We start from the raw sequence: 27,172 nt of genomic DNA, 5'->3' as shown, positions 1-27,172 counted from the left end.
ACATTAACGCCGTGTATCCTGATATAGCGTTCTTTAGTGTAGTTGTGTGTACCTTTACGTTGAGTATCCTTGAATAGCGTTCATTAGTGTAGTTGTGCGTACATTAACGCCGTGTATCCCGATATAGCGTTCTTTAGTGTATTTGTGTGTACCTTTACATTGAGTATCCTTGAATAGCGTTCTTTAATGAACGTGTGCTTCCTTTAACATTGTATATCCCGGTATAGCGTTCTTTAGTGTAGTGATGCGTTCTTAAAAGTGTGATTTCTAGTATAGCGTTCTTTAGTGTAGGTATGCGTACCTAGAGGTGTGATTTCTAACATGGCGTTCTTTAGTGTAGTTGTGCGAGTTTTAACGTTGTGTATCCTAGTATAGCGTTCTTTAGTGTAGGTATGGGTACATTGTCGTAGTCTAACCTTATTTTTTTATTTTAATGTACTTCAGGAATATGAACATATACATAAGACTTGCATCATTGACCCTAGTTAAACCTTTAACTTGGTTTAACTTGTACTTTTTAGTACGTTAAGCTACGTCAACTAACCAATTGTTTACCCGTTGTCAGTATGTAACCGGGTAATGTGTCCTACTTGATTTCCTTCTATAAATCGCAGATATGTTGTACATGAACATACAACATATACACCACCCATGCATCTCGTACAAAAGAGAGGCCGTCCTTAAATGACCAGAGCTGTTGATATCATGTTAAACAATACTAAGCCAAACCACCCGAGTAATGATACGGTACTATGGCACATCTCCATAACGTCAGTGTCGTATTTATTATTTCGCTGGTATTTTTTATTTGCAGAGTTTTGTGGAAACGCGAATAAAGGGAAAATAAAACACACTCGAAAAATAGCCGGTTTACAGTACCTGCGAACCAGGCCTTACCGGCACACCGCAAATTATTAGCCCCGGGAAATTAAAAATATAAAAATATCTAGAGAATTAGAAATGAAATCACTCATTCAAAGAACGGCGACACGCTAGCGATGTCGCTGTTTTTACATATCGATTTAACAGACTCATATCGAGTCTACAGACCTGTCCAAATCGAAAATGCTTCGATCTGGGTGTGGTGCGTAAACACTACTTTGGATGGGATATCCACTGGAATTTATACATAGATAAGTCTAATGTTCTGTGATGTATATTTTTGTGTTATATTATAAAACCAGTAACCAACACAGACACCAACCCCGACCCAAGGTAAGTACGATTCCTGTTTGTTTCCTGCCAAGGTTTTACCACTCTGGAACACTTACGTGTGTGATTAGAGCCGTGTTCCTATAGTTAGTATGAGTGATAAATAGTACAAAATATAACAAACGTAACACGAGGAGAATACTTCACTTAACTACATATCAAAATCAGCTTTACTATGTCACAATGTAATAAATTCTTTTTGGTAAACCTCGATCCTACGGATAAGGAAAAATGTGTAATTATATATGTGAACTACTTTCCATCCCAGATAGGCGCGGCAATTAAATCATAGACGAGAATTCCGCTCTCAATCACTACAACCGAAATATAAATATGCATTACACTGAATTTGAACTTTTTCTCATCGATTGTAAATGTCAAGCGAGATGCATAATCAATTGTTCAATCAATCAACGAATTTGACTTTTATTAGACATTATTTAAGCGAAACGTTACCCTTTTTTCATGGCCTCCTCGTTGTTCTCTCAATAAAATCATAGTGGAATGCCCTGGATCCCAATTCCTCTGAAGAATACCTTCAGATCACCATGACTGGGGATACAGAAAACCCTTTTCTAGGTCTTCTAATGAAACTAAACAGAAGACATCAGCGAAACACCCCTTCAGCATCAAAAAGAGAAGAAAGAAAGAAAACAAAATTTGAAAGAAAGGAAACATAGCCTGCAGTAAAATACGCCAGTTATGTTCACAAATCGGCGCATTGGTTTTCATAACAAAAGCTTATAGAAATCTAATATTATTTTTTTAGCACGTTGAACAATGAAGTTGGTCCATGCAAACAAATTCAATATACAGATGCTTGAATATCTGTTTTACTTATATCACCTTAATTCTCTTCACTGCCCGTAGGAGTATAAGCCTGGTCGAAGTATGTTTGGTAATTAGACGTCACACGAATGGGAATTTAATTATAAATACTTAAAAAAATGTTTTGTCGTTTACCTGCATTTTAATCTATTTTTTTCGTTTTTGACCAATCAGACCAAACCTTTGTATTCACCTCATTGTAACTTGCCGATAAATTAGTTATTTTGATGTATTTCTGAAATATTCAGACTAGTTTTTAACATAATACTCACTTGACGTTAGCTTTTCATGCACAGATTCTCCGATAACAGCAGAAAACGCTTAAATTGGGTTGATCAGTCCTTTCAAAATGGCGACGTCAAGTTGACGTTGAGTATCTTCATGTAATATGTTATTGATTACCGCAGTAATTTTTCGATGATTTCAATTTAGTTTTTAAGTATATAATATGAAATAAAAAGAAGTGAATGGTTTCCTGTTTACTATAATTTATATTTCACTCGAATGACAAAGTATTTCGATATTTTTCACTCGTGCTTCGCACTCGTTAAAATATCGATGTTCTGTCATACTCGTGAAATATCTGTTATATTAAACGGGAAACCATTCGATATCCCCTATATAGTTCCTTAGTATCATCGTTAAATTCCTTTAAAATATTTCAAACATATTTATTTTCTCATGTGTTTAAAATTAATTCTACCATATTCAATTAATATTATATTGAAAAATGTAGAAACAGAAACGAAAATAGCAATTGCGCATACACATTAATTGCGCACGTGTGCACCGGTCATTTGCTATGAACAATGCATTCCTACGCGTCTAATTTCATGTGCACACACTCGTAAACGATATTTTCGCTAGTAAGGTTATGTAACGAACACACTCCGGAAACATATGTAAATATTTGATCGATTCGAACATGAGAATATCTACGTGTACAAAGGAAACGGTAAAAACAAACAAAATATTGATTTTTATATAGATAGTATTCAAACATTTTCAAAGTAAGACAAAATGGTTTAAACCAATTCAAAATGAATACGTTTATTTATTCTTTGCTCCAAATAAAAATAATATGTTCTGTCACATATACATTAGTTTCACTATGTAACAGTCACACATATTAAATTGCTGTTCTGTCTACAAGTGTAGAGACATATAGGCCTATATAATGTAAACCTGAATAATAGTTGTAGATTAATTGTAATGTCATGCTAAAGGTCATGACGCACGTAAACTAGTTATTATATATTATATCAAACAGTCATGCTGTGAATGTAACTATCCAGTTATTTATGTTGAAAATTTAACGACCATGCTCGGCTATGGTAGTATGAATACATAATCTAACCATGATTTGACCAGCAAAGGCGCGTTGTACAAAGCTGATTTTTTATGATACACATGCTTTTATTAACCAAGCATTAGGTTTATTATTATATAATTTAATTTTGCTTGTAACAAGCATTTTCATTGGCTCAAAAATTATGTTATCATCTCATACATAAAAAAAATAACTGTGACGTCAGCGGTGTAATCGTTGTTCACGGGATTTTGTATTTATCGATGTGTTTTTAAAAATAATAAACATGTTAAACTTAATGAAAATGTTTCTTATCGCTGTTAATTAAATTATAAGGGTTAACTGTAATATTTTTTTACGTTATTGAGCAATAACAAAAAAAAAAACTGGGGTGTACTCTTTTCATAAACCGCTTCGCGGTTTATTCAGAGTACACCCAAGTTTTTTTGTGTTATTGCTCAATAACGTAAAAAAAAATGTTACAATTAACCCTTAAATATCTACACACAAAAGTAAGCCATAATCATATTAAAAATATTTTTCATGCATTCATCACAGTACAACTACGACAGGAAATTCAAATATTTGGATCACCAACACATAGTGCATATAGATATATAACATAGTAACATCAATGAAGAAGGAAGACAATTTAATTGTGTTCGTTCTATTCCTTAATATGCACTTTACAATATTGTGATTACTTTCAAACGAATTACTCAAGATATTTGTTTTCCTAATGACTAATGCAACCCTATTATACCGAACGTACGATGTCAGAATAATCTCTTAATATCATCGACATTATCTAGCAAGGAACGTATAGTTGTATGCAACTTACCTGACTTTCTTTATAACCTATCTTTTGCTAAATTTATAACCAATGTCACATATTCTTGACAATTTTTGATTTGTTAACTAGGAAAAAAATGATATAATGTACGCACAGCTGATACCTAATATTCGGCAGTAGTTAGATGCTTGTTTTATACAACTCTCTGCCTTTCATCGCTCTTGTTAAATTGCCTTTCAAGGTTGTGTCGGTCTATTTCTTCCTGTTGTCGCTTACCCGATGGACAAGATGATGTTCTCTGTGCAAACAGCAGTCATATTTTGAGCAAACAATACAATCCTTATCTCAATACATCCTTATATCATTAACAAGGTCTTCAGTTTAGATTTTTTGCTAATTCACAATACACCCTGAATATCTTATTGCATTGGATGATAAAACATAAAAGTTCCCATGTCGCAACATCCACGTCCCATAAATGTCGCGAGAGATTGATTGATAGGTAGACCATTTGTACATGAAATGCCCTGACAAATTCTGCATTGTGATCCCTCAGTGCATGAATAAAATTGTGAGCATATCGATACTTTTTGTACAACAAACCCGATTCTAAATATTATCCAAATCTTTATGAAGTTAATCAAGAGAATAGAATGAAAAAAAAGACGAATGTTCTCTTCTTTGTTTTCATCAGCAAAATAGGACAGTTTGTGCGCCTCCTTTTACTGTGAGGATAACCATAGAAAAGTAGTGCATTGAAAAAACAATTAATGATACATTTATTGATGTTTACATTACAATTTACATCTAACGGATACAATTTTTACTTATTTATTATTTGTTTGGATGTTTTATGGTTTATGTTGATCTCTTTGTGACGTTTTGAATATTTTTGCAGTGGTGTATGATTTCTACATGAAAGCGAAAATACACACAGAAATGTAATAGTGTAATGTTTCATCTGTTACAGATTATAGATAGGTGTGCTATACCCGTACATTGTTAAATCTCTTTTCAAATTGCAACTACCACACACTCTTCCTAACTTCCGGTACAGTCGCAGTTTTTTTTTATCACGTTTTCTCTGGTGAAAAATGTGCAACAATAATAAGCTATCAAGTGATGTTTAAGTTACATTGTACCTTATTTTACTTAATATGAAACAAACAACTTTGTTGGGAGTAAAGCATAAAAGGAATGTTATAAGTTAAAGTGTAGAAAATAGGTAATAATGGAATTTATTTTTAATAGTTGGTCTTTAATCTAGCGCAATGTATTTACGCGTGTTGTTTACATCACTTCGATATTAACGTCGACCACTGTGAAGATGTTTACCCAAATGCATGATAATGGAATAGAATAATGATACTTGCTATTTAATCTTACCTGACCCACACAGTTTTGCTCGACCATTGTGAATATGGCAGATTGAAAAGACATATTGTAGAGCGAGTTGTTAGCGATGAGAAAGATGGTAATGAACAGTCGAGCGAGAATTCCCTGTTAGGGTTGGATGGTTTGTGTGTTCGACTGGACACCAGTCCTCAATTGTGTTGTTAGAATTGCTCCACTAAATTCTAATACCAGATTATCTTGCAATTTTTTTAATTCTAGAATCGGACATATCGCCGAGACTAAAATCATCAAGCTCAATTTAATTTATAATTTGATATTCTGTGTGTGAGTTGAATCGTAGGGGATTGAGGCTGGTGTTATTTTTTGCGTTATGTCAAAAGAACATTGCACCTCTCCGAGATGTTTTCCTTTTATTTCCACTTGTGTTCTATCTTTCAGACATTTGTCACTGGCTATTTTGAGGGCCTTTTACAGGAAACAAACAGAATTACTATAAATATGAGTATGAAATCATTACCAATTGCATTACAAAATGTTTAATCACTTTATAATACATAATATTACATGTTTTAAATTTGTTTCATTATTCATTATATAGTAGTTTGAATAATGCGAGGATGTTTGTAAGATATACAGTGTTTTAACGTAGACATGCCCATTTCCCTGTTGACATTCTGTTTAACTTTTAAAATGTTCCTTTTTACAATTTTTTTTTGCAATATCATCTGTTGCGTGGTCGTTAAAGAATATAAAAACAACCACTGTAACATAATATCTGTATGTCCGAGCGCAAGACTGCCATCAATCATTATTGCATAATTAGATAAAACGATAAAGTAATATATCTGATAGTTCTTCTCCTGTAATGAACTGCCTCATGTGTCACAACGTGACAGAAATATAACTGAACTGAATTAATTACTTTACATCAGATATAATTTAAATATGACATGCATAATACCTTTCTTATAAATGTAACACCTTGCAGGCTATATAATAGCCTGTAGATACCAGACTTGTCATTACCCCTTGGTAATGCTATAGCTGCTGCTATGATGGAGGAGGTCGAGGAAATAGCTATAGTCGGTATTGGCTGCCGCTTCCCCGGCGCCAATAACATCAAAGAATTCTGGAAAGTTTTGGTGAATGGAGAGAACCACGTAGATGAGATTCCAGGAGACAGATGGAACCTGGACGCTATCTATGATCCAGACCCGGACGCTTACGGGAAAACTTATGTCCGTCGGGCGGGACTTTTGTCAAAGTAAGTAATTATAAAAGATAATAAACAAAAATGATTTCACATGGGTAACATATTTTAGATAATAGATCCATCTGACGAACACAAAATTAATACGCTTTATGTATGTAAACGATACCGCTTTAACATTGCAATTTTTTTGGGAAATAATATTTTTGTCATTATATTACAATTATATTTTGTATGTCAATATGATGGGATAAGCAGGGAATTTAACAACTTAGTTTTAGATTTGTATTATGTTGTATAGTCGCATATGACTGCTTGATCCTACCTAATTTTGTGGCCTGGCGTTTGGGGAGAAAATGTATTTGGCTTTTAATTTGAATGCTTAGTTTGCAATCACATTAACTTTTCGACTGATCATAGAGCATTATACATCTTTCGTATATTGAAGTGTAACAGCGGCATAAACTTCGCTTCGATAGATTTACATACATTGATTGATTTTAGGATAACAAAATCACCATCTTGTTCATTTTTCGTAACTTGTTTCGTAAACAATGCTAGTGAGCTAAAGTTCCAGATACATGTACTTGCCAACACCATCATATGCTTGATATTATCTTGATATCCAGCGTTGAAACAACTATTATATTTATTGAATTGTTTGGCTATTGGATCACCCCTTTCAGAGTTGAACATTTCTTTAGACATGCTTTGAGTTCCCTCTGTCCACTCCTAGACAAGGACACTGTAGCTAGGGCCTTAGTATCACTGACGAGTCCAAGAAGGACGGTACATCTGTATGATGCAGTTAAAATGATTAATGATATACTGTACGCTACTTTCTATTTGTACTGAAAGGTGCTGCGTTAATTAAAGACCACGTAACTTAATTTGAGTTATTGCCCTTTGTACAGCGATAGTGTTAAGTTGGCGTCAATTATATAGCACGCTGAAAACACGTTCATTTTAGAATGTTCGGATTTTCAAGTGGTGTGACAGGCCATTGCGGTATTTTTATACATTCTGATAAGATTTTACAATCAGTCAAACCTTCTACCATCACCAATTTTGATGTTCGTGGTAATTTGAGGTTCGGGGTTTGTGAAGTACAAAAAGTTGCGATTTTCGCCTGGCCCTAACGATCAACGTTAGATATTTTGACAGACAAATGTCATACAGCAGATATCTATCTCCTAGAATGTCCAAGTCTGATATCTGTGACAGAGGCAACTCGAGTTAAATTGAAACCATTACGTCCCATGAATTGTGAATGGTGCAACAAAATGGTTGTCTGCATTTGATTTAAAAACCTGTCAAAATGTAAGTTTGTGATAAAAAGTGTCTTTAATTTGTTTTTCATCTCATATGGAATTTTATTAAACTGTACCAATTAGAAAATGATGCCCTTTGCCGTTAAGATGATATGTAGCTTATAATTTAAGGTATTTTGGATTGAAAAATATCTGGCGCTGTTTCAGGCATATCATTTACATGTGAAGTATCATCATAACATATTTAATTATAACACATAGTGAATTATATACATGTACACTATATATATCTGTAAGGCAAGACTACGCAATATGAATCTCAATTGTTCCAGGGATTAGATATATACAACTATATGCTATCTTTTGCCGTGTACAACCATACACTGTGTGAGATAATCTCATCTTATTAGCTCACCTGGACCGAAGGTCCGGTTAGCTTATGTCATGGCGCGGCGTCCGTCGTCCGTCCGTCCGTCCGTCAACATTTCCTTCAAATCGCTACTAGTCAAAAGGCTCTTATTGGATTTTTACTAAATTTGGCCAGAAACATCCTTGTGGGAAGGGGATCTGATTTTGCATAAATGGTGACTCTGACCCCAAAGGGGCCAAAGGAGCGGGGCCCAATAGGGGAAATAGAGGTAAATCTTTTAAATCGCTACTATTCATAAAGTTATGAATGGATTAGAACCCAATTTAGTCAGAAACATCCTTGAGAAAAGGGAAACAGATTTTGCATAAACGGTGACTCTGACACCCAAGGGGCCAAAGTGGCGGGGCCCCATAGGTGAAATAGAGGTAATTTTTTAAATCGCTACTAGTCATAAAGTTACGAATGGATTTAAACCCAATTTCGTTAGAAACATCCTTGGCGGAAGGGAATCAGATTTTGCATAAATGGTGACTCTGACCCCCAAGGGGCCAAAGGGGCGGGGCCCAATAGGGGAAATAGAGGTAAATCCTTTAAATCGCTACTTGTCATAAAGTTATGAATGGATTTGAACCCAATTTGATCAGAAACATCCTTGGGGGAAGGGGAACAGATTTTGCATAACTGGTGACACTGATCCCCAAGGGGCCAAAGGGGGGCGGGGCCCAATAGGTTAGATAGAGGTAATTCCTTTAAATTGCTACTTGTCATAATGTTATGAATGGATTTGAACCTAATTTGGTCAGAAGCATCCTTGGGGGAAGGGGAACAGATTTTTCATAAATGGTGGCTGTGACCCTGAGGTTCCGAAGGGGCGGGGCCCAATAGGGGAAAAAGAGGTAATTCCTTTAAATCACTACTTGTCATAAAGTTATGAATGGATTTGAACCCAATTTAGTCAGAAACATCCTTCGGGGAGGGAGAACAGATTTTGCGTAAATGGTGACTGACACCCGAGGGGCCAAAGGGGCGGGGTCCAGTAGGGGAAATAGAGGTAATTCCTTTAAATCGCTACTTGACATAAAGTTATGAATGGATTTGGACCCAATTTAGTTAGAAACATCTTTGGGGGAAAGGAAACAGATTTTGCATAAATGGTAACTCTGACCCCCACAGGGCCAAAGGGATGGGGCCCAATAGGAGAAATAAACGTAATTCATCTAAATATCTACTAGTCATAAAGTGATGAATGCATATTTTAAAAACTCAATTCTTCAGATCTTTCAGACCTTAGAGAGTCTAGACTTCATTATTTCTTTCAAGCAGTTGGGAACTTCACACTATAACCATATACCGATATAGCATTGTTTGAGATATACAAATAAAACGAATTGATTTTGAACATTATTTTGACATTTGGTCTAATCAAACCAAGTGAGCGATACATGCCCTATGGGCCTCTTGTTTTATATATGTTATCTGCATCTGTAGATTATGTTATTAACTTTCCCTATTATATGTCCTACATAATAAAATTAAATCTTGTATAAGTTATGAAGAGGGATGCTGATTTGAAAACTTTTTGTTTAAAACAATGCTGTTTGTTTTCTTTTCGAAAAGTAGTGAAACAAATAAGAAACGTTGGCCGTCACAATTGTAAGCTACATGAATGATATAGCACTATATATATGAACCGAGGGAAAGTTTAAGATGAGGCGTGCGAAACTAACACCTGCCGAGTGCACTACACCCTAACAGTAGTCTATAAAACCGTAAATCACAATACATATGTAAATACTCATGAATAAATAAATCAATCATAATGCCACACATATAACTGTTCACCAACATTAACTTGGTTGAAAACAGTATGTACCTGTCACATGGACCACTGTGTGTAATGTTGACCGGAAGCGCCGAAGACTCAGTGAAACTTTGCTCTCAAAGTCAAATATTGCGGCTATATGTTAATATGGCTATTGCTCCAAGTATTGTGTTTTTTGTTCTCCTCCTCAACGTCTGTGGATGGTCACACTTTCAGATGCACAGTGGATCAGTCTGTGCCCTATCTACTAGTACAAAATTTGGATATGATTTTTTGTTATTAAGGTCAGGATTTTTTCTGTGGATGGATTAAGTTTCCAAATCCGATTTTGACATTATGTTTTAGTGTCATAATCATGTTAGTAAAATTTTGTATTATAGGTTCATCCAAACATAATATTAAACCTAAAACAAGGAAGACTTCTTCTGGCAAAGTTAAAGAAGCAAAGGTCTAAATTGTAAATCATGTTTTAGATATTTGCACACTTAACAAGTTCAGTCTCGTCCTTGTCCAACTTCTTAACGTGGTAGTGGAATGACACGACACCATTCTGAACTGATTTTCATTGATACAGAATGCGTCATTTCAAGGATCTGACAGATATTAATTGATCAAGAATGCGTCATTGTTTTGGTCTGAACCTATATTCATTGATCTAGAATGCGTCATTACTTAGATCTGAATTGATATTCCTTGATCTAGAATGCGGCATTGCTTAGATCTGAATTGATATTCATTGATCTAGAATGCATCATTTCTTGGATCGGACAGGTTGCATAAAGTCCTTACTCAATCCTTTGATTCAAAAACATATATCGGCCTGCAATCCTTAATAATGGCCTTTAAATTGCCATATATATCGGTGTTTCAGTGTTTCATCATGTATTTAATTATACAGACATTAACTGGAGTGAATGTACGTTAAATCCAAATGAAACTTTGTTACATCTTTGTTATGTGGATTTCAGAGATGGCAGCAACATGTTAACTGCTTCGGATGTTGCTACTTGTCAAAAGTGGTTGAATCCAAGAGGAAATCACGCATGTATGAAAAATTTTGAGCGATCACAAACGTATTACAGCAATATTATGTTTCTACACGTTCCCTATGGTCTTGAAAAAAGCATCGAATGTGGTCCGACTAGATATAAGCATGACTCATTAATGGGAAGCAGAGTACTCAACCACGGTTTGACTTCAGGAACATTGATAATTTTGTCCAAAGCTCTTTTATAGCGTAGGTCAATTACAACTCTGTTTTTTATAACAGAAAGAAACCCTGGAAATCTATCTGATCCATTTACTTAAAGTGTCATGCATAGTCATCATGCCAAGATATGTTCTTAAGATGAATAAAAATCAGTATGCATTGATGTAATAGAGATATTCAGTCAATGTCTCAATTAAGCACGGTGTCACTTTATAATGATCCCTTTGTTCATTCTGTCTTTTAATCTGATGTACCTTTGCGAAACCCCCGCCTAGCACACTTATTATACAGGAGATTAAAACGTGACAGGAGCTGGTTTAAATAAATTGCGTTAGCTTGATCGTGAGGAATACCATGTCCCTACTCTTATAAATCACTCATGTATAGAATCTTACATTGACATTTACAGACATGACATTTGGGACAATGCTTTTTTCGGCATTGCCGAAAAAGAGGCCTCAGAAATGGACCCCCAGCAACGATACGTTCTAGAATGTGTACACATGGCGTTGGAAGATGGCGGGATCACCCGTACAGAGCTGGATGGTTCGCCAACGAGTGTGTATATCGGCGCCATGAACAGTGATTCAAAGACGTCTAAAGACGGGGACTATTCACTGCTGACCAACTACTCCGTGACTGGGGACGCCGCCAGTATCATCACGGCACGCGTGTCGTACAACTACAACCTGCTTGGTCCTTCACTTACTATTGACACCGCTTGTTCGTCGTCACTTGTGGCTGTCAATCTGGCAACACAGTCTCTGAGAATCGGTTAGTTATTATACTTACGGTTTTGGGTTGGGGAACATGTAAATACTAAAGATGGACGTTTGTTTCACTTAACTAATTTTAACGTTACTCAAATAATGCGACCTTTCAAAAAGAAAGCTAGGGTACCAACATGCAGGGAAATGCTCAGTTGTTCTATTTCTTGAACTAAATCTGATCAAAATTAAATTCACTGAATCAAAACTTAAGATAGCAACGAATTGTTTTGTTATGGCATTATGAAGCATAGTTATATTTAATTAATATGGAAGCAGGAAATGCTTAGTCAACGGTCAAGGGTTAAGGTCACTAAATAAATGTTCAATGCCGTTTTCCATCTCACAAATAAATAAATAATAAATGACTAAATAAATAAATAAAAATGAATAAATAAATAAATATTTGATTGCAGCATTGTGATGAAAAGTCTATGACTGTGTCTCTGATTAATCAGTTTTCTACAGGTTAAAAGGTATTCGCGTATCCGCTTGTAGACCTTTCCTTCTCGTGATCAAACGCTTAATTTTAACGCAAAAAGTGAAGCCGAGTCGAGAGAAAACTTAGACAGAACCAAGTTTCAAATATGTTTAGGATGGACTGTCTAATCAAATAAAATTCAAATAGTTCTTGTGGAAAATGACTGATAAGATAAGATATATGAAACCTACATGTCATTGGAATTTGACAACTGCAATGAAAAAGACATGTATTTATGTTCGAACTTCCCTATGCATATTTACAATAACTATATATGTTGTGAACTAAATCCATATAACATTAACAGGAAAGACAAACATCTGACAAACATCCCCAAAAAGACCAGAATGAAAGGATTTCTTATTTCTTCAGGAAATAACGCTTTAATCTGTGTTGCACAATGACACCTGCTTTCCCTTAAATAGGTGAATCGTCGATGGCGATATGCGGCGGTGTCAACAGCATTCTGTACCCAGACATGTTTGTCACTCTGACGAAGGCCCGGATGGCGTCACCTACCGGTCAGTGCCAAGCGTTCTCCGATAAGGCCGACGGATATGCTCGTGGAGAGGGATGTGGCATTGTCATACTAGAGAGACTGAGTGATGTAAGTCATAAACATGCTGCTGCTTATAATTATATATAAACACAAATACCGATAGTCAGACAGTTTAAAACTCTTATATCTAGGTATTTAGGACTTGCTTACTTCAGTTTAAAGATCTGTAAAGTACAGTTATAAAACATAATTGCAAATGTCTGTCTGGAGACATAGACAACATGTCTCACACTGGTTGTAGTTCAGCTAATACGTCCATGAAGTGTATAACAACCCGACATTAATTTCTTGATATACAGGTTTGTAGAGGTAGAAACAAAACAGTTATAAAGGTATAATTTAGTATAACAAAATATCGTAATTGATCATGTCGATACAGGCCCTGAAGAATGGCAGACACATATGGGCGACCATCCGTACTGGCTGCAACCAAGACGGTCAAACAGCAAAACCAATCACCGCACCTTCCGAGGTCCAGCAGCAGCGACTTCTAGAGGATATATATTTACGTTCCTACAACATTAACCCTAGTGATGTCCAGTACATCGAGGCTCATGGTATGTTTGTTCTTAACAGATCATTCAATATAATTACCTAGTTCCTACTGCATAACATGGACTTTTCGCTATGTATGACTATGCACGGTATCTTATTTGACATAGAGCAACACATTTCCATCAATTCAAGACTACCATTTTTTATTCCAGTGACAAAAAACACACTTAAATTAAGAAATTATATTGATTATCCATTCCCATCAGCAGATTTTTAAGATATGACCTCCATGGAAAAAATGTTTTGCAGACGTCCTCGCATATTCGTTATTTTAAGAATATTCCTTATATGGGTGATATACTTTTTGTATCAAAAACTAGAAGTTTAACATATTTTATTATGGTTTTGGTTATATATAATTTATTTAATCATTATTCTCCTTATGACCCAACAGCATAACACTACATAACCATCTGGTCTTTTCCTCTTCAGGTACCGGAACGCCCATCGGTGATCCCGTTGAGGTCAACAGTCTCGGAGGCTTCTTTAAAAAGTATCCAATATATAATGATGACGTAAAGCAACAAAGATATATTGGGTCTGTCAAAACCAACATTGGTCATCTCGAATCGGGAGCTGGAGCTGCAAGTCTTATCAAGACTCTTTTGATGATGAAGCACGGACAAATAGTACCATCTCTCCATTCACTTCCAAGAAACCCCAAGATTGACTTCGAAAATTATGAACTCGACGTACCTACATCCGTTCACTCATGGCCTGCACTACAAGATGGTTCAAGAGCTGCCTGCATCAACTGTTTCGGATTCGGTGGAACGAACAGTCACGCTTTTATCAGAGATTGGGTTGAAAATTCGTCAAATCCTGAAGTGATATCGGGAACTAATGAAAAGTTGACATGTGTTCCCATTTCAGCAAAGTCTCCGACGTGTCTAATAAATACGATGAAGCATATGGTTACGAGATTAACAGAAGAGCCATGTAACTTGAAACAATTAGCATACACTGCCTCGTGCAAACGAGATCACCATCGATATCGAAGAATGTTTATCGAGTCCAGTATTACAGATCTTATCAAAAGTTGCAATGATGCGATAGAGATGATATCAAGTAGCACCATTACACCTGGCAAGAATTATAGGATAGTTTACGTGTTCTGTGGCGTTGGGACGGCATGGACCAAAATGGGAATGGAACTTGTAGGAGATTTTCCTGTATTCGCCGACACACTGCGACGTATTGATACATACCTGATGCCTTTGACGGGATGGTCGATGATGGACAAAATACAAGATGGAGCAGAAATGGAGGATCCCTTCATTAGTCATATTGGAATATTTGCATGCCAAGTTGGGCTGTCAGAGCTCTGGAAACACTGGGGCATATTTCCTGATGCAATTGTAGGACAGTCTGTAGGTGAGGTGGCCGCGGCCTACAGTAGCGGGGTACTGTCTCTAAGTGATGCAGTTAAAGTTATCTACCACAGATCTAAATTATTGGCAGAAGCATCAGGTGGCAGAATGATGGTGGTGAGAAATGCAAGTACGGCAACAATAGCGCAGATATGCGACAAGGTTGGTCATGTTAATATCGCAGTCCATAGCAGTCCAGTGGCTTGTACAATATCCGGCGGTAACACACAAGTAGAGGCAGTGAAATCACTTATACTAGAGGATGCTAAGAAGGCGAATGACATACCATTCTTACACGATTTAAAAGTTGGCTGTGCTTATCACAGTTACAAGGTAGAAAGGGCAGCCCAACACATCAACGAATGCTTGAAAGGAATCACCGCTAATGCACCAAACATACCAATATTCTCCACCGTGACTGGGACAATGGCAGACGACTTTGGAACACCGGAGTACTGGCAGCAAAATGTTGCTAGACCAGTAATGTTTCATCAGGTACTTGAGCAATCAACAAAAGAGAAGTCCACTTTATTTTTGGAAATCGGTCCTAAACCGGTTTTGAAAGCTCATTTGAGTGATATATTTAAAGATGAAGATGTCACAACCATTCCCTCAATGAAACTAAACAGTGGTTCATCACAAGTGCATACAACACTTAGCGGATTGTACGCACTAGGTATCAACCCCCACTGGGAATCAATTGTTGAGAAACACAAGTTGACAGACCTGCCGCAGTACCAGTTTGACGGCAAACAGCTGATGGTAGAATCGGACTACCGCTTCCTTAGAAAGCAAGGACTGATTGACGATTCCTCGGGTCGACATCTTATGTTGACACAAAAGGAAAAGGAAGGAGAATTCAAGGTTAATCTTAGTCCAAATGCAACACCATTTGTATACGATCACGTCATCGACGACGCTGTTATCATCCCAGGTGCTGTTTATAGTGAAGTGGCGTTTGAGCTTGGAATGAACGTGATGGGTATAGCAGCGGAGAATATGCATGTAGAGTACGATATCGTCAGAGCAATTCCCTTGTCAAAAGGTAAGCCTTCCTCTCTTGATATGACATCTGACATCACAGAAACAAAAGATGGCTTGACAAATATCACGTTCTCAATTTCAAAGGACGCAATAATCGTCGCGAAGGGGTCTGTTACAAACAGAAACGATACACAGAAGCATATCGTTCCTATTGAAGATGTATGCATACGAACTGGAAAATATATGGAACGTGAAGAGATTTACAGCGAGTTGTCAAAGTATGGATACAAATACGGCCCTCCAGTCCAGGTTCTGGAATCTATTATATTTGAAAACAATGAGTGCACTGGCTTTATAAACCTCACTGAAGAGGTAGCCAGGCAATTGAATCAAACTTCTTTTCATCCGGCTATTTTAGACGCCATGCTGCATTCGAGTGCTCTCAATTTCCTTACTAATCAAAGGGACTCGTCTTACAAAATATACCCTATCCGTGTTGGTTGCGTCTCCGTTCTAAGACCTTTTGACAAAAGAATGGTCTGCTACACACAAACTATACAGAAGGTATATGATCGGATCATCACCAACATTATTCTCACTCGACTGGATGGCGTGGTATTGGCCGAGGTAAAGGAAATCGAACACAGGACGATGGATGGTAGCATCAGAGTAAACAATCTTGCCTATCACATCACTTGGGCCGAGGAAGATATTTCTACAGTTAACTGCGATTCGCGAGATTTGAATAAAAATGTTACAATATGTTATAACGACATCGCCGTTCTCAATACCCTGAGGAATGTATTTCCACTAGGAGACTCATTCAAAGTGCATGATGTGGCCGACGACCCTACTTCCATGATTTCCTCAACGCAGAACAAGGATGTCGAAATGGTGATATTTGTTCCCGATTCAAACCTTGTCCAAAACAGTAAAAGTAGCGAGGAGGTGTTTCATAATGTTACCGAAAACTGTCAGGCTTTCCTTAACGCCATGAAGACACTAAAGGAAGTGGACAAAACCATAATAGTAGTTACTGAAAACACACAATCAAACGATTCTCGAGCAGATGGCAATAGAAATGTTTTTGGTGCTGAATTATGGGGGTTTACCAGATCTCTGCGACAGGAGGGAACCAAGTGTAAAATTTTCCTCATCGATGTTCAACCTTCAGTTGAATCTGAGGTGAAAACATTATACCAAACGATTCAACTTCTTACTTCTGACCAGGATACCTCATTTACAGAATGCCTCATTGTTGACGGACAGTTGCACAGTAATTTCCTTCAGCGGAGGCCTCAGAGTGGCCTACAGAACCAGCACAGAATATTATCTACTGACAAACAGCTTGACCTTCAGTTACGGTCCACAGCATCCGACAGAATCGATACACCTTTCCTGATACCTGGGGATCGCTCATGTGAAACAGGAAAAAACGAAGTTCGCCTTATGGTAGAGGAAGTATGTATCCACTCCCCTTCTGATTTTTGCTTGACGGAGTTGGACTCCGGTCTCAACAAATCACTTTGGTCTGATTACAAAGAAGGATATCCAGTTATTGGGTTGGAATTCCTAGGAACCATCAATCCTTCAAAACATTCCAACGAGAAAGCAAGGCGCATGGTGGCATGCTACCCAACAAGAATTGCTAATAGGATATCCGTACCAGAATTATGCGTGTGTGACCTAGCAAGCTTGCCAATGTACACACCCGGACTTATCATTAAGTCCATATTGATGTGGTCTATCACGCAAAAGGTCAGACGCAAGTCTACAGTTTGTATAGTGACGAACTCAAACCCGTCTGATGATGCAGCGGTTAGCCTTCTCCGTGACATTTTAAAAACCGTAAAGCACTGCCAGGTTCATATAATGTCAATAGACGCAATTGAAGAAAATGATGCTGAGATTAAATACAGCGTATTCGTGGTACTAGAAAGACATTCCAAAGCAAAGTTAGCATGTATCTTACGGCCAGGGAATACCATTGTCGGCTTCGACGATGCTATGTCGTGCGTGTCAAATCAAGCTATTCAGTTTAGCTCAAGTAAAATAAGAATACACGCCGTTAAAAAAATAAACGTGCTCGAGGAAAGCAACATTGTCAACACATTTCCAAAAGTGAAACATTGGCTAACACGTCGACGAAAACGACAAGACTTTTCTGAGAATGCCCGCAACTCAATGCTACTACAAACCCTTAAGCTGTCAAACGCAGATAATGGAGAAAAGGAAAAAATGGACACGAAAGCAATGGGAGACAAACTCATCCACAAAAATGCAGTGTATGTGGTGATCGGCGGGATGACAGGTCTTGGATGGGAAATCGTGAAATGGCTCGGTTGCAAAGGAGCTGGTGTTGTGGTTCCGCTATCAAGAAAAGGTCGTGTTCCAGAGATGAATGGAAAACTCCAGAATGCAATGGACATTCATAAATACAAAATTGTACCAATGAGTTGCAATGTCGCGAACTATGCTGATGTTGAAAAAACTTTCTCGGCCATCAAGACACAATTCCCAAATCAACCAATCAAGGGCATATTCCAGGGAGCAGGAGTACTGAGAGATACCCGCATTGAAACGATGACAATGGAGAAGTTCAAAGAGGTACTGCAGCCTAAGGTTTTAGGTACATGGAACCTACACCTTGTATCAAAGGATTTAATTTTAGATTTCTTTGTAATGCATTCCTCTACCACCTCTGTCTTTGGAAATGCCGGTCAGACGAATTACGGAGCTGCAAATTCATTCATGGATTCACTCGCCTTATACCGAAGATCAAATAACCTGCCAGGACAGAGCATCAATTGGGGTGCATTATCGATTGGTATGGCTAGTGACGAAACTATCCGAAGTAATCTAGAAGCACAGGGATATTACGTGCTTGAAACAGACAAGATTAAGGAATGCCTTATGGATTCCCTTATTAGAAATCCTAGTCAAATTGTTTACGGTTTGTTCGACTGGAACGTTATAGGGAAAAACCCAGCAATGATGCGGACATCAGCATTTGACAAGGACGAAGCTGCTGTCGGCAATAAGTCGGGACAAAGACGTGCTGATAACGTCGTGCTCGACATTTCAAAGTTCATGGATACACCTTTTGATGATCAGAGACAAACTCTCGCTCAGTTATTATTTAGCAGTGTATCTAGAGTGTTGTCGATCGATGAGGGTGAACTTGAAGAAAAACAAAACCTTCTCGGACTTGGCATGGAGTCACAGAAAGCAGTGGAGTTAATTCAGGCGATGAAGGAAGCAACCGGATGTCGACTTCCAGTAGCATATATCTTATCTCCTGATTACACCATAGGAATGCTCATTGATTTTGCACATTCAAATATAATTGATAATTTCAGTAAAGAAGATAATGGAAAATTAGAAAAAAAAGAGGACGTGGATGAATCTCCATCGTGGATGGAAAAGTTCTATATAGACATGAACGAACTCAATTCGCATGACCCAAGTGTTTGGTTCAGTATTGATTTCAAACTAGGGATTGGCCTTTCAAATCCCGATGTATGGCGTACTGTCCTGCGATGGATAACAATTAGAAACCCAGAACTTAGAACAACGTATCATCTTACCAATCAGAATATTCGGTTTGGAATGAAAAGGACTACTTTGGATCCAGAGGATGCAAAGATAGACATGCGTGTTGTTGACACGGGCGAGATAACCAAAGAGTGGACAGATCAGGACATTGCCAAATACTGCACATTCGACATTACGGAGGACCCGCCTTTACGAGTTTTATATGGTAACTCTGGAAAGAAACATCATATCAGGTTCATCATGAGTCACGTCACCTTCGACCTGCAAAGTTTCATGACACTATTACCACAGTTTCGGGTGGATTTTCTGACGTATTTCTATAAGAAGGACATCAATGTTACACCTGTAGAGATCCAGGATATATCTGTACTGATGGAAGAACGTCTGGATGCAGACAGGTTTTTCCTTGAAGATTTTTGGAAAGGAGAGCTGAAGAAGATTGAAAGAGTAGCGTCACTTGCCGGATCCAGGGCACCTGCACTCACATCAGAAAAAACTGAAAAAGTATCGCTGTTGTTACCAAGACAGCTAGTGGGCAAAATCCTTACCAACGACCATAACGTAACAGCATCGATTCTAATTTTCAGTTTGTATCAAATTCTGCTACATAGGATGACAGGTACAACCTCCATCCCGGTTGTACTGACAGTAGACATGCGCCGACACTTTCCAGAGTTTATTGAAAGGATATTTCTGGGCACCAACTACGTCCCCGTCATAACGGAGTTCCGTGATGTGCATGCTACTCTCCGAGAACTTATTTCAATGTGCTCCAGCCAAGTGGCGCTGACTGGAACAGGCAGCCTATATCCATTTCTGCTTATCAAGCAAAATGAAGCTTATATCGAGAACTGTTGCCGACATTTCTTCAACGTCCGAGAAATAGCGTTTCATGGCGATAGAAATAATCAGTTTGTCGACTACTCTATGGACAATGCTGGTTACAGTACAGAATTTCTTAACGAAGTCGAAACGGCTTTGAATGTAGTGACTGATCGTCAAGCCGGAACGATGGAATTGGTGTTGAGTTACAATCCAGCTATAGTAAGTCCGTCGGCAGCAAAGAGTATGGTCGACGATCTCTTGCTATTGGCCTGTGTGAGTGTGACGTCATCAGATTTTCAGCTGGACGAAATACCGTTCGAGTCCTGTGTATCCTACGTTTCAGACAAGATGGACAAATATTTGTCAACAGGTAAATATAAAAATAAGACTCACAGTGGTATACTTATCAAGTTCCATTTTAATTGACAGTGTTTGTTTTAAATGATTATAAAGTATTCGCTTGCTTTCCTTTTCTATGAACAGATATGCTCGTAGACAAACATGTATATGTTTCCGCTTCAAATTGATTTTTTGTATTTGCAGTAAAGTTTTTAAAGGAGACATCAAACGGCTGGGAGCACCCGGCACATTTGAAAGTGGATATGGACAGAAAAGTACCTCAAATAACATGGAGGAATCCAGACAAAAAGGATAAGTTACGTAGCAAAATCCCTGTTCCGTCTGTGCTTCACGTAGACATTGGTAAAATATATGGTAAGTACATGAGATGGTTAGTTACTGTCAGTCTAGACTTTAATGCAGAGGGGTTTGTAACTAGAAAATTACATTTATTAGTAATTTAATGTTATTTATTCTTAGCGGCCAATCATGCCAAACGTCGTTAAGTAAGTTAAAGGTGAATTTACATTGTGTAAAAGGGATAAACTCAATCCAACTTAACGGCAAAGTAACCACCCCAGCAGAACAAAACTCGTTAATATGACAAAGGCCCACTTTGTAAGGTCATTTATAATCTGTGGACAGATGCATGTTCTGTTTACTAAATGTCAACATGATTTAGTGTTTAACTGCGCGACTCTGTGTCTCAATAGATAGCTTTTGGTTCTGACCACTGAGAGAGACATACCAGAGTCTTTAAAAATGGAAGTTGTTACTCCTGCTTAACGCTCAGCATTTAGATAGAGGGGCGATTGGTTTGCCCATTGTCAGTATAATGTGACCGGGTGGAGTATCCTTCTTGGTGTCTTCGGCAGTATGCTTCACTGTGGAAGCAATACAAATCGACAAAAGTTTATCACAAGGAGAACACGAACATACCGCATCATCCCAAATCACACACGCACCACACGCATGCATGTCGCACACACGGGAGACCGCCCTTATATGACTTTGGCTGGATAGGACATTAAGCAATAATAAACCAAACCAACCCTCATTAGATATCTGACCTTGTTTTCCTCTAAGGTTCGGAAATCTCGTTAAGACAAATTAATTTAATGTCAATTTGAACCTATGTAATGATGCCAATAGCTAGATTTTAAATGAATACAATTTTGCCACCTATGGAGGTTTTGCGTGTTGTAGCCTCTATGACATAGATGTATAAAAAAGAAAATAACTTTACTATACGATACGTAAATAAAACATATTTAATCTTTATCTTATTTTTTCAAGATATCCTTTTTAACGTTCCATGTATTGCCTTATGTGAACATCTTGCCAAGTACTGAAACACCATTTACGAATCTAGCCATCAATTAACCATAAACAAATTAAAACAATCTTGCTAACCTGGTTATAAGTAGTTTTAAACGGTAAAACAAATAAATAGAAAACATTTGGATATCAGCAAACCTACAAAACGTACTGGTTACCTCTTCTTATTTTACAGATTCCTGGTGCCTTATTATTCAGACAGCAAAGAGACAGTACTGCTTCAAGGCTTCCGACTACCCCATGGTCCAAGCCTGGAGAGCGAGAATCAGGAAATTGTTGTCAAGGAACAAAGGAAAGACGGAAGAAATTGTACCACTGATAGGACATGGTAATATAACTCACGAGGCATACGCGACGTAACCAAATATAGAAAGCGAATTCGACACATTACTTATATTTAAGAAAGGGAAAGGACCAAACAATTTGCCAGATGACATTGGTAAAAAAAGGGGAGAAAATAATTCAAATGTTTTCAAAACCTTACAGGATATATACTATTTCTTGATTCAGAGCGGGTGACAATCTCGGAATGATAGTACGTATATCATTATTATTCAATTCCGACCGAGAGTAAATATAATCGACTGACAACATGAACCAACTGTTGCATACTTTATGATGTTACTCCCTCAAAAACTAAACCTCTGTTTTTTATTTAAAAAAATTTAAATTAAATAAATGATCCTTTGCATCTCGAAGAAATAGCTATCTTTCCCCGCATCTATATTGCGTATGTCACTTTATGTCTTGTAATCAATTACTTTTCTGGATCTGTTATTTTGTTTGTGTTAACTACACATACATGACTTCTATACCGAGGTGTCATAAAATATATTTGGAGAAACAATGCATATGATTTATCATGTTACATACATATTGACATCACAAGAACGAGATAGAGGCATGTTTAAGGGCTGTGACCCCACAAATGTCTCTGGAAAGAGGACTGAGGTAAAACGGAAAGAATTTTACCATGAAAGGGAGGGTAGTGATAAAATATGGCTGAGTATCAGAATTAGAGGCGAATAGCCTAATAGAAGCTTCTTAAACCAAACAAGATTTATTTTTCATATATTTGTGTATATTATTTTTATATTCACATATGTACCGATACGGTAAACATGTATAGTAAACATGGTACATATAGATAGAGTGTTGGTAACGAAGATAAAGTGTTTAAGTTCACGTACAATATACGTAAATTAATAATACACTGGCTATGTATTGCATGTTTACCTTTATTGACTCATTATGGGTAGTATGTTTACCTGATCTGACTCACTAATTCAAGAATGTTTACCTGTACTGACTCACTATGGGTAGTATGTTTACCTGTACTGAAACACTAATTATAGTATGTTTACCTGTACTGACTCACTAATTATAGCATGTTTACCTGTACTGACTCACTAATTATACTATGTTTACCTGTACTGACTCACTAATTATACTATGTTTACCTGTACTGACACACTAATTATAGTATGTTTACCTGTACTGACTCACTAATTATAGTATGTTTACCTGTACTGACTCACTAATTATAGTATGTTTACCTGTACTGACTCACTAATTATAGTATGTTAACCTGATCTGATTCACTTAATGTAGTATGTTTACCTGTACTGACTCACTAATTATGCTATGTTTACCTGTACTGACTTACTATTTATATTTTGCTTACCTTTACTGACTCACTATGGGTAGTATGTTTACCTGTACTGATTCACTTAGTGTAGTTTGTCTACCTTTACTGACTCACTAATTACAGTATGTTTACCTGTACTGACTCACTAATTATAGTATGTTTACCTGTACTGACTTACTAATTATAGTATGTTTACCTGTACTGACTCACTAATTATAGCATGTTTACCTGTACTGACTCACTAATTATAATATGTTTACCTGTACTGACTCACTAATTATAGTATGTTTACCTGTACTGGCTCACTAATTATAGTATGTTTACCTGTACTGACTCACTGATTACAGTATGTTTACCTGTACTGACTCACTGATTACAGTATGTTTACCTGTACTGACTCACTAATTATAGGATGTTTACCTGTACTGACTCACTGATTACAGTATGTTTACCTGTACTGACTCACTAATTATAGTATGTTTACCTGTACTGATTCACTTAATGTAGTTTGTTTACCTTTACTGACTCACTAATTACAGTATGTTTACCTGTACTGACTCACTAATTATAGTATGTTTACCTGTCCTGACTAACTAATTATAGTATGTTTACCTGTACTGACTCACTAATTATAGTATGTTTACCTGTACTGACTCACTAATTATAGTATGTTTACCTGTACTGGCTCACTAATTATAGTATGTTTACCTGTACTGACTCACTAATTACAGTATGTTTACCTGTACTGACTCACTGATTACAGTATGTTTACTTGTACTGACTCACTATTTATAGTATGTTTACCTGTACTGACTCACTAATTATAGCATGTTTACCTGTACTGACTCACTAATTATAATATGTTTACCTGTACTGACTCACTATTTATAGTTTGCTTACCTTCACAGACTCACCATTTATAGCATGTCTACCTGTACTGATCACTAATTATAGTATGTTTACAGTGGGTTTTTTTCTCATTTCATTTTATTCCAAACGGCTATAGGACGGTTTAAACGGTCACTGTATGATTCAAGTGTTGTTTAATAAGTAAAAAATATGTAGGAACATAATCTGTTACCTTTGTAAACTTGATTAGTATGTAAGTCATATAGAAGTAACCATCGTTTCTCACTATGGTATTACTGTTTGATTGCACTATGCAGCACCCTTGAGTGACCCAACTATCCATAAGTAATGGCTATGTGACTAGTGCTGTTGCGAATAACATTTTAGGTGTATATAGAGCAAGATCTATATATTTTTGTTCTATTAATTTAGGTATCGCCTAATATCATATACGATCAAATGCTATGTTTTATATAACATTGTGGGTATTTTTTCTATTTCAATTCATCTGTAGCAATACATACATGTACTTAATTTTGCAGATTTATTTCGGTAGTGAAGTTTTTTAATAGATAGATTTTGTATATAAATCATGAATGAATTCATTGTCAATGTAACCGGAATTGCGGAGAGAATATCAATCATATAATTATTTAATATGCAACAGTATTAACCTTGATTGTTTTTTTTATTTAAACCAAGAACATGTTCTATATAACTAAGTTCCAGATATTTACTATTGTTTCTGGTTCTTGTATAACCAGATGATTTTCATAATTATCTAGTGCCATTAATTGTCTGTAATAAAAGGGTTTATATTAATCCCCTTTGAAAAGGTGAGCGTGTATTATGTAGCTGTATGTTTAAACGGTGTGTTCCGTGTTCTCTGATCAGTCCATTCTACATTCCCTGACTAAGTTGTGATATTACGTGTTATAAAGATTAGTTGGTTAAATGACATGGGGTGTCCCTTACCCTTAAGAACTAACCGTATTCATATGACTTTCATTATGTTCCGAGTACCTAACATCCGACAGGTTTTCATGATTGAAGGAGTTTAGCGAGCGAGTTAAGACTATATGGTAAAGGATGATCGGGAAACAAGTACTAATTTAGTCATAAAAATTAAAAAATTAAATTAAAATAATTTGCTGACCATGCATGTATAACGTATGCATTTTCAATAAAAAATAATTTAAACTAATTAGCAGTGAAAACTGAAGAAGTGTATATACTTTAATGAATGAAACGGAAACTGACAGGGAAAATCTCTTTAGAAATAAATGTATTAAGCTTAAGTTACAGTCTTAAATGTATTGCTCTCGACATAACTATTTCAATGAACGTGCTTTTTTACATATAAACTTTATCTTTTATCTATATACCTAACACGTTATAATACCTTGTAGCAGTGCAACTTTTATGTACACCTCACAATATATTTAATGTTGTACCATACGACTGGGTTTTTAAAGAAGTTTAACACACCATGTAGCCATTGCTTGTTATCTTGCCATCCGATACATTATATTTGCCGTAAAACCTTATAAAACATAATTGACTAGCGTGATAAAAATATTTTCTTGTAGATGTCTAATACAGGGTCTGTTTGTTGTCAGATAACACTTCATAACAATCTAGATTTCCTCAATAATAAACAAGGATTTCATGTCAGCCGTTTCATATTATTTGATATATGTATTATATAATAGTATAATTTATATATTTTTTTTTTCATATTCTTGATTAAATAACATCATATGGATGTACAGAATATGATCCTGTCAAAAACAGAAAAATGATAAAAATCATATATGAATGTCCTTATCTAGATAAACAATGAGTAAGACTTAATGTATCATAAATTGCAGTTTTTAATATATCTTATACATGCTTTGTCTGTCCAGATAATAAGGTATTTTGATCTCTTCAACTTTCATTATACTGTTATAACCGGATTTTTATTATGTAATCAACTTATTGAAAATTGTTCAAGCATTTACAATAAACACCATGTACGATGTAACCAGATTTTTATAGAAGATTTCGTAAGCGTTAGCCTCTATATCGTGGGAAAATAGAAATCACGTCACATCTCATGACATTTGTTTTTTATTTAATGACAACCTTCACACTTGAATTTTATATCAAACTTTGACCGATATTGTCATTGCAGTCTCTTATTTTTTATAAACTGCTATTAATGTCTCGTCAGCTGACGATTACGCTCTCTTATATTTATAAGCTAATACACTTGTTTCTTCAGGTGGCATTTTATAAACAATACAAACATGTAAAAAAAATCCTTCTATAGGAAAAAACGTATGTTTGTGTGCGGTCTTGTGGTCTGAGTTCGTCATTTTGATATAGTTCTGCTTCAGTTGTCCCCAATGTACATTTTATAAATCAATGTGTATTATGCAACAAGTGAATTCATTCCTAAATATGTATGCTTTATACAAGCATACACAATAATCCCACCTTGTGAAGATACCCTATTAAAGTATGAACAACGAGGCTA

At 36.5% G+C, this 27,172-nt stretch overlaps 1 protein-coding gene across 1 annotated transcript; it reads left to right on the top strand.

Moving 5' to 3' along the window:
• Positions 1 to 6,548: 6,548 nt before the first annotated feature.
• LOC117338993 (polyketide synthase 19-like) lies at positions 6,549 to 23,526 on the top strand. The gene is made up of 7 exons (XM_033900358.1): positions 6,549 to 6,762; positions 11,791 to 12,155; positions 13,055 to 13,236; positions 13,568 to 13,745; positions 14,176 to 20,847; positions 21,021 to 21,191; positions 22,330 to 23,526. Exons 1-7 carry the CDS (start codon positions 6,551 to 6,553, stop codon positions 22,512 to 22,514), a joined length of 7,965 nt encoding a protein of 2,654 aa, XP_033756249.1. The 5' UTR covers positions 6,549 to 6,550; the 3' UTR covers positions 22,515 to 23,526.
• The last annotated feature ends 3,646 nt before the right edge of the window (positions 23,527 to 27,172 follow it).

Source organism: Pecten maximus, chromosome 12 (genome assembly GCF_902652985.1).
Source record: "Pecten maximus chromosome 12, xPecMax1.1, whole genome shotgun sequence".
Classification (NCBI taxonomy): Eukaryota; Metazoa; Mollusca; class Bivalvia; order Pectinida; family Pectinidae; genus Pecten; species Pecten maximus.
This window is presented reverse-complemented; position numbering and strand designations above follow the sequence as displayed.

Excerpts from the sequence above, each read along its gene's own strand:
- LOC117338993 (XM_033900358.1), top strand. The coding sequence starts at position 6,551 with ATGATGGAGGAGGTCGAGGAAATAGCTATAGTCGGTATTGGCTGCCGC. Across the intron at positions 12,156-13,054 it reads AACACAGTCTCTGAGAATCG|GTGAATCGTCGATGGCGATA; the intron begins GTTAGTTATTAT and ends TCCCTTAAATAG. Across the intron at positions 20,848-21,020 it reads GGACAAATATTTGTCAACAG|TAAAGTTTTTAAAGGAGACA; the intron begins GTAAATATAAAA and ends TTGTATTTGCAG.